At 49.8% G+C, this 14029-nt stretch overlaps 1 protein-coding gene across 4 annotated transcripts in view; it reads left to right on the top strand.

Moving 5' to 3' along the window:
• SRL (sarcalumenin) overlaps positions 1–8522 on the top strand; it is a 32406-nt gene extending 23884 nt beyond the window's left edge. For all 4 annotated transcript variants that reach the window (XM_036826709.1, XM_036826708.1, XM_036826711.1 and 1 more), the window contains 3 exons: positions 2030–2146; positions 3137–3370; positions 5272–8522. In XM_036826709.1, the coding sequence (XP_036682604.1) occupies positions 2030–2146; positions 3137–3370; positions 5272–6083 (1163 nt within the window). In that variant the 3' untranslated portion in view covers positions 6084–8522. The remainder of the gene's footprint in view (positions 1–2029; positions 2147–3136; positions 3371–5271) is intronic.
• The last annotated feature ends 5507 nt before the right edge of the window (positions 8523–14029 follow it).

The following is a 14029-nucleotide window of genomic DNA, read 5'->3' as shown; positions in this document are numbered from 1 at the left end:
ATTTTCAAAATCATAAAAATAAGATATACTTGTTGCCAAAAAAGTTCTGTGCAAAATAGTATAGATTGAAAAATAAAAATCTCTTTCTTGATTTCCAGCCTCTCTAATTCCACTCCCAGAGACAGCTGCTGCTACGGTTTCTCATGAATACTTCCAGATATTGCTCTGCTTACATGAGCATATCCAAGGGTGTCTTTTCGTTTGTTTTACAAAGATGGGATCACACCACACAGCTGCTCTTTCTGGTCCTTGTGAACCCACCACCCTAAATAACATACCCTGCTGATGGACCACGAGGTGTTTGCCATGTTCTGTTTTTAAAGCGTTACAAACACTGCTATAAGTGTTATGTATTTCATGCAAGTATATTTGTAGGATACATTTTTTAAAGAAATGCTGGAATTCAATATTTTGATAGTTGTTGCTCAATTGCCTTAGGTTGTCCTCTGTGTACCCACAACCACAGGATAGTGTTCTTGTTGCCCCACAGCAAGGCCGTTTTTAAGTGTTGCTTGTCTTGGAAACCTGTTAACAATGGCATCTAATTGCCATTTAATGGCCAGTGGTTTGCACGTCTCTTCCTATATTAGTTGGCTGTTTCTGTATCATCTCCGTGATGTTCCCAATGGCTCTACAGCGGATGGGGTGTTGTAGGGCCTACATTATTCCTGCTTTACAGAAGGTGGACCGGAGGCCCTGAGAGATGCTGGGCTACTCAGACCACACAGCTGGAATTAGGAGTGGTAACTTTCTCCTTCTTCCTGTTTCACAATTCCCTTGCAATCTTCTTCGGCAGGCGGCCCAGGGGGATGGTTTCTCTGTGGGGAGAGCATCTCAGTGTCCTGATCTCACTTTCCAGGCTCCCTCCTCTCCCCTCATCTCTCGCCAGTGCCAGGGCTCCTCTGTGCCCCTGGGCAGCCTCCTGTGTGACCTCCCTGCTGGGTCCCTCACTTGCAGCCTCCTGCGTGTGCCAGTGCCGCCCCCTGCTGCAGAGAGCGGGAACAGCAGCCGGGAAAGCCCGCTGGGGTGGTCTCCCGGGAGAGCTGGAAGGCCCAGTTCCCCTTGGTGTGGCCTGGGCCTGGGGAAAAAGGCTTCTTGTGGGATCTCTGTGGCTATAACTGGGGACTCCTGCCACCCCCAACCCCCAGCCCGCCAGTCCCTTCCTGTCCCCGAGCCAGGGGTTGACACCTAGCAGTGCGAAGGACTCACTGAGTGTCTTTACCAGCAGGGAGGAAGGGGCATGGCCTGGTACCAATTTCAGGTAATAAATATGTGCTCTCCCCTCACAAGACACCATCTTGGTCTCAGGGCTCAAGGAGGGGCTGTAAGTCAGCAGGAAGAAGCCTCTCACTGCCCCTTCCCCGAGCCCTGGAGAATTCTGCTTTTCCTGCTCAGGGACCCCAACTGGGGAAGCCCAGGCAGGGTGTTCTCCCCAACATGGGACAAGAACCCGAGAATTGCCGAGTCAGCGCTTGGTCTCGGACACTGGCAAATGTGCCGTGGACTTTGGAGACTAATATTTGAGACCGGCCCTGGAGCCTGGCTTGGGCTGAGCCTGAGGAGGGGTGTCGGGAGGTGCAGTTAAGGGGAGGCAGGCAGGGGACAGGCAGCGCCCGAGTCCAGACCATCCAAGGGTGTATAAGCCTCTTCTGTGTCCTTTGTTCGGTTACCAATCCAGATAGCGGCGTTGCAGCCTCTCCCCTCATGGCTGCTCTCTCCTGCCCCTTTTATGAACCGTTCGCTCCCAGATCTGAACCAGGAGGAGTTGACTTCAATTGATCCCTCCCACTCTGGGGCCGGTGTGCTGCGGATCTGTGCATGGCCCAAATGCTGTCTTCCCATGTCCTCTAACTGGGTCATTGCACTAACATAGCATGAGATGTGCCCCTGATGGCGACACGCTCTCTGGTCCAGGGTAGAATCCCACAACTCAAGATGGACTGTCTGGGACGCAGCGTGAAGAACCCTGTCCCTCCGCAGTAAGGAGCTTTGTGAGTTCACCTCCATGTCTCATCCCTGCTGCCCACAGATGGGGAAATCACATCCAAGCCAATGGTGCTGTTCCTGGGACCGTGGAGTGTTGGCAAATCCACCATGATAAACTATCTCCTTGGGCTGGAAAACACTCGCTACCAGCTCTATACAGGTAACAGTGAGACTTTCTTGTGTGATTGTTGGTATTTTAGTGTCATATGTAAAAAGCATTTTGAAGAATGAAAACATTCAGGGGATGTAATGTACAGCACAGGGAATATAGGCAACAACAGTGTAATAACTTTGTGTGGTGACTGATGGTAACTAGACTTATTGTGGAGATCATTTTGTAATGTATGAAACTATTGAATCACTCTGTCATACACCTGAATCTAACATAATATTGTAAGTCAATTATACTTCAATTAAAAAAATAAAATATGACAGATTAAAAAAAGAAAAAAGAAAAATTAAAATATTCATACGTGTCTTCAATATAATAATGAAGATTACATGCAAGAAACCAGCAGTTACGCCCATGTTCACAGAGCATTATTCACAATGGCCAAGAGCTATAAACAACCCAAATGTCCATCAATGGATGATGGATAAAAAACATGTGTTCCATCCATGCAGTGGAATATTATTCAGCCTTGAAAAGGAATGAATTTCTAATACATGCCACAGCATGGATAAACCTTGAAGACATTATGCTAAGTGAAATAAGCTAGGCACAAAAGGACAAATATTGTATGAGTTCACTTATATGAGGTCCCAGAGTAGTCAAATTCATAGAGACAGAAAGTGCAGAAGAGATTCTAGGGGGTGGGGGTGGGGGAATGGGAGTTAGTGTTTGATGGGGACAGAGTTTCAGTTTGGCAAGATGAAAATATTCTGGAGATGGATGGTGGTGATGGTTGCACAACAACGTGAATGTTCTTAATCCCACTGAACTGTATACTTAAAAATGGTTAAAATGGTACATTTCATGTTATGTATATTTTATCACAACTAAAAAAAAAGACGCCACTGGGTTAGCAAACATAGTATCCAACGCCTGTGGCAAGCCCTCCGTGAAACATCTTGCTTGTCCATGTCCTTGGTGGTGGATCGCTTCCCCGGAGATGACTGTGTCCCCTCTGACCCCATGCTGTGTGTGCAGGCGCCGAGCCCACCACCTCCGAGTTCACGGTCCTCATGCACGGGCCCAAGCTGAAGACCATCGAGGGTATCGTCATGGCTGCTGACAGCGCCCGGTCATTCTCTCCCCTTGAGAAGTTTGGCCAGAATTTCCTGGAGAAGCTGATCGGCATTGAGGTTCCCCACAAACTTCTGGAGCGGGTCACATTTGTGGATACTCCAGGCATCATCGAGAACCGCAAGCAACAAGAAAGAGGTAATTTAACAATCATTTCTGAACAGCATGAGCGCTGTCTTAGAAAACTGTTAATATTTTAGACAGTGGATGGAAGGCAGACGTGGGAGAGGCTAGTGTTGTCCAAGACCAGGGGATGCATTCTTTGCTTCCAGCCCCTTCTTGTTGTCACCGTGGTGCCTCTTAGGTGTGGGGTACCTCATCCTTTTCCCTTCCCAAGGACTGATCAGGCTTGGAGGCCATCAGTGTTTTCCCAAGGGGAAGCCTGGTCTTCTCTGTCAGGAGCTCCTTGAGGTCTGTGCTGGGGCTGAGCTGCCTTTGGGAGGCCCAGGGTGTCTGGGTGATCAAGAGCCTGGACTCATTGGACCCCAGTCCCCATGTACTTGACCTCTGGCTAACTTGGATCTGGGTTAAACCTGACCTTCAACTCTTCCTAGTCCCAGTATCTGCTTTACCAGGCCTGCTTCAATAGAAGCCTGTCTCAGACTTTCCAAAGCTCTGCTTGCCTTCAGGTGGCAGGGGAGTGCCACTTAGTGTCACTACAACGCAGGGCCGTCTGCAGAGATGAGTCATAACGGGGCATTTGTAGGAATATATGACCAGATGGTGGATCTCAGTTTATGGTTATAACTCTCATTTTGGTTATAACCAGAACCCTGTTTTATAGCTAGTAATAATATTATCACTAATAATTATAATAATAAATTAATCTTTATTGCACTCCTATAATGCATAGGATAATTTTATGCATTACTGATTGATCATTTTAGAAACATTTCAAGACAGGTATTCCTAGTCCTCTCATTTTGGAAATAAATTAAAGGAATTAGAATGTATCGAGCTGGCTGTGTGACAGGCTGGCAGTTTTAGTTTGGTGCTTTCCTAAATTTATAGCAACATTGTAATCTTTATATCATCTTAGGTGATATCGTTCTTCTTGTCATTTTGCAGCTAAAATGCGAAGGCTTAGAAGCATTTAACATTCAGCTGGCCAGTGGCAGAGCCCAAGTTCTAGTCCAGGTCTTGATGGCAGGTCCATGTTTCTTTCCCCTAAGTAAGGCACCTTCTCTTTTATTCCTTCTAATTCCCTGACTTTTTTTCCTTCAACATCTTTGCCACTGCCCAGATCTTTTCAGACACTGGGAAAATCTCCATTTGGAAAAAGTGTTTTGCTTTCCTGGAGCCTTGGATTCCATTGTGGATTAAAACAAGGATCAGGCCGTTCTTTTTTTTTTCGGCCGTGCCACGCGGCTTGTGGGATCTTATTTCCCCATCCAGGGATTGAACCCTCGGCCTCAGCAGTGAAAGCACGGAGTGCTAACCACTGGACTGCCAGGGAATTCCCCAGGCCATCCTTTTTTAATAAAAATAAATAAATTTATTTATTTATTTATTTTTGGCTGCATTGGGTTTTCGTTGCTGCCAGTGGGCTTTCTCCAATTGCAGTGAGCGGGGGCTACTCTTCCTTGTGGTGCACTGGCTTCTCATTGCGGTGGCTTCTTTTTGTCGCGGAGCACAGGCTCTAGGCACACGGGCTTCAGCAGTTGTGGCACGTGGACTCAGTAGTTGTGGCTCACGGGCTCTAGAGCACAGGCTCAGTAGTTGTGGCGCACAGGCTTTGTTGCTCCATGGCATGTGGGATCTTCCTAGACCGGGGCTCAAACCCGTGTCCTCTGCATTGGCAGGCAGATTCTTAACCACTGCGCCGCCAGGGAAGTCCCCCCGCCCACCAGGCCATTCTTGACTGAGGGTTGACAAGGGACAGGAGATATGTAATTAATTCTTTAAAAGTCTTTAGAAACCCGGAAACTCCCTGATGCCGTTACTCCCTTCGAGCCACGGAGTGGTCTGGTTCTGGAAAGAGGGGCGAGGGGCTTGGGGTGGGACCTGCCCAGCCTGACTTCTCGCTCCCTCTCCCCAAGGTTACCCATTCAACGACGTGTGCCAGTGGTTCATCGACAGAGCGGACCTCATCTTTGTTGTCTTTGACCCAACCAAGCTGGACGTGGGTCTGGAGCTGGAGATGCTCTTCCGCCAGCTGAAGGGGCGTGAGTCCCAAATAAGGATCATCCTGAACAAAGCCGACAACCTGGCCATGCAGATGCTCATGAGGGTCTATGGGGCCCTCTTCTGGAGCCTGGCCCCGCTCATCAACGTCACAGAGCCCCCAAGGGTGTACGTCAGCTCCTTCTGGCCATATGACTACAAGCCCGACACCCACAGGGACCTGTTTCTCAGGGAAGAGATCTCCCTCCTGGAAGACCTGAATCAGGTGATTGAGAACAGGCTGGAGAACAAGATTGCCTTCATCCGCCAGTATGCCATCCGGGTCCGCATTCACGCCCTCCTGGTCGACCGCTACCTGCAGACATACAAGGACAAAATGACCTTCTTCAGTGATGGGGAACTGGTCTTTAAGGACATTGTGGAAGACCCTGATAAATTCTACATCTTCAAGACCATCCTGGCAAAGACCAACGTCAGCAAATTTGACCTTCCCAACCGCGAGGCCTATAAGGACTTCTTTGGCATCAACCCTATCTCCAGTTTCAAGCTCCTGTCCCAGCAGTGTTCCTACATGGGAGGTTGCTTTCTGGATAAGATTGAGCGGGCCATCACCCAGGAGCTCCCCAGCCTCCTGGGAAGCCTTGGGCTGGGGAAGAATCCAGGTGCTCTCAACTGTGACAAAACAGGGTGTGGCGAAACCCCAAAGAATCGCTATAGGAAACCCTAGGTTGCTGTGTCGCCATTCTCGGGCTCCTGTTGGTGAATGAGCTTGTGTCCTAACTGTCTGAGAAGTCCTGGTTTATTAACCCTTTGAGCCACACTGGCAGGAACCGTTATGCATTGGAGATTTGGGAGTTAATTGAGGCCAGTTGGTGGGGTAAGGGGTGGGTTGAGGGGGGAGAGTGGAAACTGTGAATTGTGGCATGCTTGTCTTGTTGCTTCAATTAGGAACCTGACTGAGGCACGTCAGGCCACACCTGCTTTTCCTGGACCCCTCTTGGAGGGACAGAGAGCAGCTAAATTCTAGTGTAAACTGGATTAACGAGCATCACATGAGCTAAAAGCAGCTGAAATTCCTTTTTCCCCCGATAAGCTGGGAAACTAGAGGAGATTTGAGTTCCGTAGGGCTGTCTTCTCCGTCCACGTGGCTGCCTTCCACACACAGTCTTCTGTTTGTCCCCAGCCCTCGGCTGCCTCCTGAGCTTGGGTTGGCTTCAACAGGAGACAGTCTCTCAGGGTCTGAATCAACCTGGGTGTTGAGCCTACCCCCAGGCCTCTCCCCTGTTTCCCCAAGGGGTGGGGAACGATTCAGGATACCAGAATGCTGAGAGAGAACAAGAGTTCCCGGCTAGAAGGATCTGCCTCCCCTAGGCCATTTCTCTGGCATTGTTTTCTAAGCCAGCCAGGAAGCTCAGTCCCTTCCTTGGCCCCAAGAGGAGGGTGACTGTTCCATGCATTCAGGTAATTTACTTGTTAGAAGTGACTTCAGTGAAAGTCCCGGCAGGGCTCAGAGGGTTAATTGGTTTGCAGTGTGTCTTTGTCTATTGCATGTCTTGGAAAACTCAGACCCCAAAGGCTTTGGGTTTCAGAGGGGACAGTGGAGAGCTTCTTGCTGTTGCCACAGCTTCTCCGTGGAGACACTTGGCAGAAGATTCGTTCCTTCCTGGTTTTCATCACATGGCTTTTCCTTTCCCTTCTTCTCCGTTCCCTGATGCGCTGACACTCGAAACTCGGAGCAATTTCCCAGGAGTCAGAACCAGCACCAGCCACTTGGTGCTGGTGGCAACCTAGGCCTGACCTTCAGTTTCCCACCTGAACTTGATGCTGATACCCACCAAGCGCACATGGTAGGGGAGCCTGGCCTTCAAATACCAATGAGTGTGAATGTGTGTGTATTAAGTTGTCCAAGAGAGATTAGGGAGATAACAGGTGCCTGAGGGCACAGAGGAGGAGCTAGCTATGAGAGTCATGCCTGCCTGGCGGAGGGCAATGGGGATGGGGGACAGAAGGAAGAGCCTGGAGGGGACAAGCCTCTTGATGGGAAGTGAGTGGGTGAAGAGTCTAAGTCCAGGAGACCCGGGCGGCCCGGCTGCCCCGAGGGCCTCCTCCTGCCGAGTGACAACTGACCCGGCCCCTCCTGGGAGTGACCTGTCTCGGGGGACTTCACCAGGAGGACCCACCAGCACCAGGGGATCACCCGGACCAGAAGGACAGTGAAGACGAAGCAGAGGGAGCGGCGCCCTGAGGATTAGGCAGTGGACGCAAATTGGCAAATTGGTGATCAGATTAGGCCCACATGGAGAACTGCAATCCCGGAATTCCTGTTTCTCAGAATGATTAGCACTCCAGCGAGTGCTGCATCAGAGGCTGCCTCTTTTGGCTTTTTGGAGGACCCGGGACCTCCCACAAGAAGACCAGAGGACCCACCGCCACCAGGACGTTGTTTCTAAGGACAGAGCCAACCGGAGAAGCAAAGCCTGCCAGGGGCATCCAAGGAGCCTGGTGACCAGCACCTGGGGAGCTGCTTCCTTCTCATTAAAAAGCAGCCCTGGCTTCATCTCCCATCCTTTGCACTCTCAAGGGGCTGCCCTCCCACTTTGCTCCTTAATGCCCCTTCCTGCCCTCAGCTACTCTTGGCATATCTGTTTTTCCCAGTGAAGAAGGGGAAGAAAAAGTGGAGAACTGGGCATTGTCATAGCTGCGGAGGTCGCCACTGCTTTGGGGGAAGCAGCTGGAATGAGATGAACACATTCATACAATATTTATATTTTCTGGGGGGGGGGCAACATCATCAGCGATCTTTCCCCCCTTTTCTTTTCTCCATCCAGCTAACTTTTCTTACTCCTTCTGTTCCTCTGTTCAGCCCTTGACTTCCCTTCTTTCTAACTTCCCGCAGGCTTGTCAACCAGCTGGGGCTTTAAGTGCTGTTTTGTACCCCGCTCTGTGGAGGTGGATTTCGAGCAGAATTCTGACTCTTTGGGTGGGGGTGGGGGGTAGTGGGGGACTGGGGGGGATTTGGAATCCGGAGATTCCTCCAGGAGGAGTATCTATGAACGTTTGTGCCTGAACAGTTGCTGTTTCTCTCCGAAGCAGAACCTTTCCAGTGCTCTTTCCATTCTGAGTTCATCAGGGAGAAAGTCTCAATAAAGTTCCAATCTCTCTTTAACGCCTCGTGCTTTCTCGTTGCCTCCAACCAGTGTAATCTCTTTTTCTTCCTTTTATCTAGTGGAGTGTACTGATTTTTATTGACTTTTAAGTTTTTTAAAGAGCGTTTTAGATTCACGGCAAAATTGAGAGGAAGGCAGAGATTTCCTACATAACCCCTCCCCACACAGCCTCCCCCAGTATCAGCGCCCCACCAGATGGTACATTTGTTACAACTGACGAACCTACATTGACACATCATAGTGACCCCGAGTCCAGAGTTGACATTAGGGTCCCTCTTGGTGTTGTACCTTCTATGGGTTTGGACAAATGTACAATATGTGTCCATCTCTGTAGCATCATACGGAGTAGTTTCACTGCCCTAGAAATCCTCTGTGCTCCACCTATTTGTTCCTCCCGTCGCCTCTCACCCCGTGTACTAATTTCCTTTTTTTTAAATTTAATTTTATTTTTGGCTACGTTGGGTCTTCGTTGCTGTGCGTGCGCTTTCTCTAGTTGTGGCAAGCGGGGGCTGCTCTTCGTTGCAGTGCACGGGCTTATTGCGGTGGCTTCTCTTGTTGCGGAGCACAGGCTCTAGCACACAGGCTTCAGTAGTTGCGGCACATGGGCCCTAGAGCATGCCAGTTTCAGTAGTTGCGGTGCGCGGGCTTAGTTGCTCCGCAGCACATGGGATCTTCCCAGACCAGGGCACGAACCCGTGTCCCCTGCGTTGGCAGGCAGATTCTTAACCACTGTGCCACCAGGGAAGTCCCCTGTGTACTAATTTCTAAGTTTCTTGGGGATAGACTGAAAATGTATAAGTTGCCCACCCTTGATTGGGACGCCCTCCCAGCATCTTCTGGAACTCCCTCCTGCTTCTAGCCTCCTGGTGTCAAAGGTGACTTGTTCCTTCAGCCAGCTCTGAAACTAAGGCTATTGTACAATTGGAAACTTGAAGTAATACTCTCTCCTCATCACCTTGAATTTGTCATTTTCCCTGGCCTCTGTGGCAGTAGCCCATTAATAGGAGTTATTGAAGCTTCTGTCCCACAGAGCTGGCCCAGGCGGTCACAGCATTTGGTCCATGCCCTCAACCACGCGGCTGCCCACCTGGCACCTGAGGCTCAGGTGGAGATGCTACAGGTCAGGCCTGAACGTAAGGATGGTGCCTCCCCTTGGCTTCTGCAGAGAGTGGTGCCCCCACGGCGTGTCACACTCCTGCTGGTACCCACCTTCAAGGAAACCCAAGCCAGTCCTTGCCTCCTCAAGCCTGTGCCCTTCCCGCCACACCTTACTGTCCTGGCGTGAGCATGTTCCCAAAAGGAAAAGAACCGGGCCCTGGGGTGTTGGTGGGAGGTTGGGGATAAGCAAAAGGGGAGTGTGAGAGCTAACCCACGCCAGCACTGATGGGCTCACACCGGAGAGGATGCTGGACTCAGCGAATTCAGCGCGAGGCCATCTGCTCTGGCTTCTCCTGAGGTGGGGGCTGATCTTAAGGCAATGCCCTCTTCCCCTTGGCCTCCTCCCGATTAGGGGGCCCACATTCCACAGACTGATCAGCTGAGCAAGCTGCTCTGACTAAGGCTGCTGCTGCCACCCACCCCACAAAGTCACTGGCCCTGCCCGTAACTGCAACCAGCGTTTTCCCACGAACGGAAGAACATGGAGCTTTTCCCAGGAAAAGGCAAGGTAGGTGAGGTCTGTTCTGAAGATAAATAAAACACATCAGACCCTGCTGGCATGTTCAAAATTGTGCTGTTCCACAAGCCTCATCCTACTACATTTACGTTAAGTCTGCCGTTAGGATGATAGGGAAACAGAAGGGCAAAATGCAGAAAGCAAAATCAAAGACCATTCTAAACATAGCCTGATGATATGAGGGATGTTGTGGATGGAGAGTCTACAGCTATGTGTATGTGTCCCCTGAAGATCTGGGGGTTACAGGGGGATCTATAAGGAGCATGCAAACGCATGCGTGTAAATTCTGTGTGTGGGTGTGTGTCAGGCAGCAGATGGCAGATGTCTAGAGGGTGTGCATTGTGTGTTGTGTGGAGAAGGTCCATGGGCAATGGGGACGTCTGAGGTGGGGAGGTGGGCGTGGCTGTGAAGTAACTGTATGAACAGTGTGTGGATTTCAGATCATGGGAGCATGTGTGCAGGCAGATGTGTGTAGGGGGTGCCCAACCCAGGGTGGAGACCCAGGAAGATTCCACCCAAGGAGGACATCCCAATGGTCCCTGGGCTTTTCATGTGTCCCCCAAAGTCTGAGCCTTCAGACAACATTACAAGCCAATTCCACTTTCTGTGACATTCGGCTCAAGCTTTTCCCAATCCAGGGAAACTTGAATTTTTCCTTAGAAGACCATAAAGGCAATAAAAAAGAAGCATAAGAAAGAAAAAAAAAAATGAGAGTAGAGCAATGCAGCAAAGGTGGATTCAACAGGTTCTGAGGTATCTCCTGCGCCAACCTCTTATCCAAAGCATACAAAAATGACATGCATAAATGAGCATATTCTGTGTGTGCTTGCACTTTGGAACTTGTTCTCTGTTTTCCCATAAAGTCAGTGGGGAAGGGAAACAACTTCTAGAGCACTCCTTTGTGCCAGGAACTGGTCTATAGACCTATAGACATTACCACTCTTACACCTTAAGCTTATGCAGTAATTCTAACAGCTGTGTGCCAGGCCACACTGAGTGCTTTATGTACTTTATTTCTTTTCTTTTTTTTTTTTTGGCCAGCTGCTTGGCTTGCGGGATCTTAGTTCCCCAACCCAGGCCACGCCAGTGACAGCACCGAGTCCTAACCACTGGACTGCCAGGGAACTCCCTGCCTTATTTCATTTAATCCTCAAAATAACCCCACAGGGGAGGAGCCGTCCAGCACAGACACGAGCACAGGCTCTGGAGTCAGAGTGCTTGGGATTCATCTTGGGCTCCACCACTTACTAGCTGGGCAGCCCTAGGCAAATGACTTAACTTCTCTGTGCTTCAGTTTCCTCACCCACAAAATGGAGATATTAATAGTCCCTCTCTCATGGGGTTGTTGAGGGGATTAAATGACTTAATAATGCAACATGCTTGAAATAGTACAGAGCCCACAGAAAGCATTCAGTAAATGTTATTACTATTATTGATCATACTTTACTAATGAGGAAACTGATGGTCAGAGCGGTTGGGATGATGGCCTGTGTATTTGGGAGGGCCAGAATTCTATCTGAAGTCTGACTTACCCTACAGGTCATGTTAGGTTACTTGCCCAGGGTCACATTTGGTGACACTGTTCTTTCTGATCCCTTTCCCTCCTCTTTACAAACTGGCAAAAATTAAGCATTGTCTGATTTTTTTTTTTGATGTTCGGTCAGCACCTTGAAACTTGTTAATAACAAAAAAATATCATTTAAAAGTAATTTTCATTAAAAAGATTATTGAGGATTATTTCCTAAGCAACAACAAAAAAATATTAAAAGAAAAAAACCAAACCCTTAATTCCATTTCAGTTTGATCTCTACCATGATCATCTTGTAAAGTAGATGGGGCAGGTATATTTTTTATCCTTAAATCCAAATCCAGCATGGGGAAACTGCATATCCAGAGAAGTTAAGTCCAAGTTCACCCTGTTAAAACATGACAAACCAAACTAAAAGGCCAATTTTCTGTCCATCCCATTATTCTTTTTTTTTTTTTTTAAGAAATTCACGTTCTTTTATTTATTTATTTATTTATTTATGACTGTGTTGAGTCTTCGTTTCTGTGCGAGGGCTTTCTCTAGTTGCGGCAAGTGGGGACCACTCTTCATCGCGGTGCGCGGGCCTCTCACCATCGCGGCCTCTCTTGTTGCGGAGCACAGGCTCCAGACGCGCAGGCTCAGTAATTGTGGCTCACGGGCCCAGTTGCTCCGTGGCATGTGGGATCTTCCCAGACCAGGGCTCGAACCCGTGTCCCCTGCATTGGCAGGCAGATTCTCAACCACTGTGCCACCAGGGAAGCCCTCCATCCCATTATTCTTTCTACTATATTCTATCACATTGACTTGTGCTAATCTGGAGCGTAGGCCAAGTTATGATAGTACATTTTTCTGACACGCTAAAAAGAGTGATTTTGTCTTTGTGAAGAGTGCAAAAAATATTTGTTTGTTCTACTTCTATTTTCTCCAGACTTCTGGATTTTTTTCCACCGCAACTTCAAAAGCCCAGGAAATCTTATATATTTATTCAGGCATAGTCTCTGCCCTGGGGAGCTAACAATCCAGTTAGGGATACAGTCATGGAACCCGAGTGACCAGGGAAGTCCTCTGGGATGAAGCGACCACATTTTCTAAATCATACATGGGGATACATGGTCTGGCAGAGGATTTTTTTCTCATTTTCAAATGTAATTATTTGAAAAGTCTGACCAATGCATATAGACTGTGTAATTTACTTAAGCATTTAATAGATTTCCTTTGTTGAGAATTCGTCTCCTGAGAATACTGAGACAGCCAGGGGGTTATGGAGCTTGGGAAGGGAGTGGAACGCTAGTTACACTTTGAGGGATGGGAATTCTAGCTACACTTTGAGGGATGGGTGGGTTTGGAAGGTCAGAGGCCAGGGGGGTGAATTCTGGGGGAACATCAAGGGCCCAAACCCACAAAAAGGAAGACATCTGTGTGGCCAGTGAGGAATCAAGGTGAGATGAGGTGAATTAGGGAAAACTAGCACTTAAATGGAAGCCCAAGGAACCTGGGTTCGAGGCCACTCCATTTCTGAACAGAGAGGGCCAAAAGAAGCAGGGAAGTCTCTGCAGGCAGCAGCACTGGGGCTGACTGGAGAGGTGAGAGCTTAGCACCAAGGAGCCTGTTTCAGCTACCCAGATAGTGTCCCACGGGCAATGCTCCTCTGACAGTGATCCATGGCCTGATGGGTGGGGGGTACCAGGTTTCTGTCCTCTCTCGACGCTGACCCACTCCTAGGAGCTGGAGCCTGGTAAGGAGGCGGCGGGAAGGAGCCCACCCCATCATTCTGGCCCTACTTAGGAGCCCCTGTTGGACCCTGGGCCCCTACCAGCCCTGGGGCAGAAGCAAATCTGTGTTCCTTCTCTGGGCCCCTGTGACGTTTCGGTCACTCCAGCCCAGGTGACCAGGGCCAGCAGACAAGAGGACACGCAGGTCTGTGTACCCCGGGCCAGACGAGGACACGGGTGCTCCTGGCCCGCGGCCTCGGGTCTCAGATCATCCAGCAAGACGGGCTCCTGAGGGGGTCGGGGGCGGCTTCCTGCGCAGGGACGGGTCTCCCCGACCAGCGACCTCCGCGTTTGGGGGCCTCGGGCGCTGTGGTCCGGATCCTCACCGCGGCCAGGTCCAGTCCGAGGTCAACGCCGCGGCCGGAGGGCCTCAACCTTCGTCGGTGCACGGCCCCCAGCCTCCCACCCCCGCCTTCCATGGGAAACCGAGGCCCGGAGCAGGGCATTTCTGGACCAGGCTCGTGAGCGTGGGGGAATCCGGTTCCCGGCGCCAGAACTTGGCCTCGCCCCTCAAGCCCGGCTCTTGACTCG

This window comes from Balaenoptera musculus, chromosome 15 (assembly GCF_009873245.2).
Source record: "Balaenoptera musculus isolate JJ_BM4_2016_0621 chromosome 15, mBalMus1.pri.v3, whole genome shotgun sequence".
Lineage (NCBI taxonomy): Eukaryota > Metazoa > Chordata > Mammalia > Artiodactyla > Balaenopteridae > Balaenoptera > Balaenoptera musculus.
Note: the sequence above shows the minus strand (reverse complement) of the source record. Positions and strands in the feature narration are given on the sequence as shown.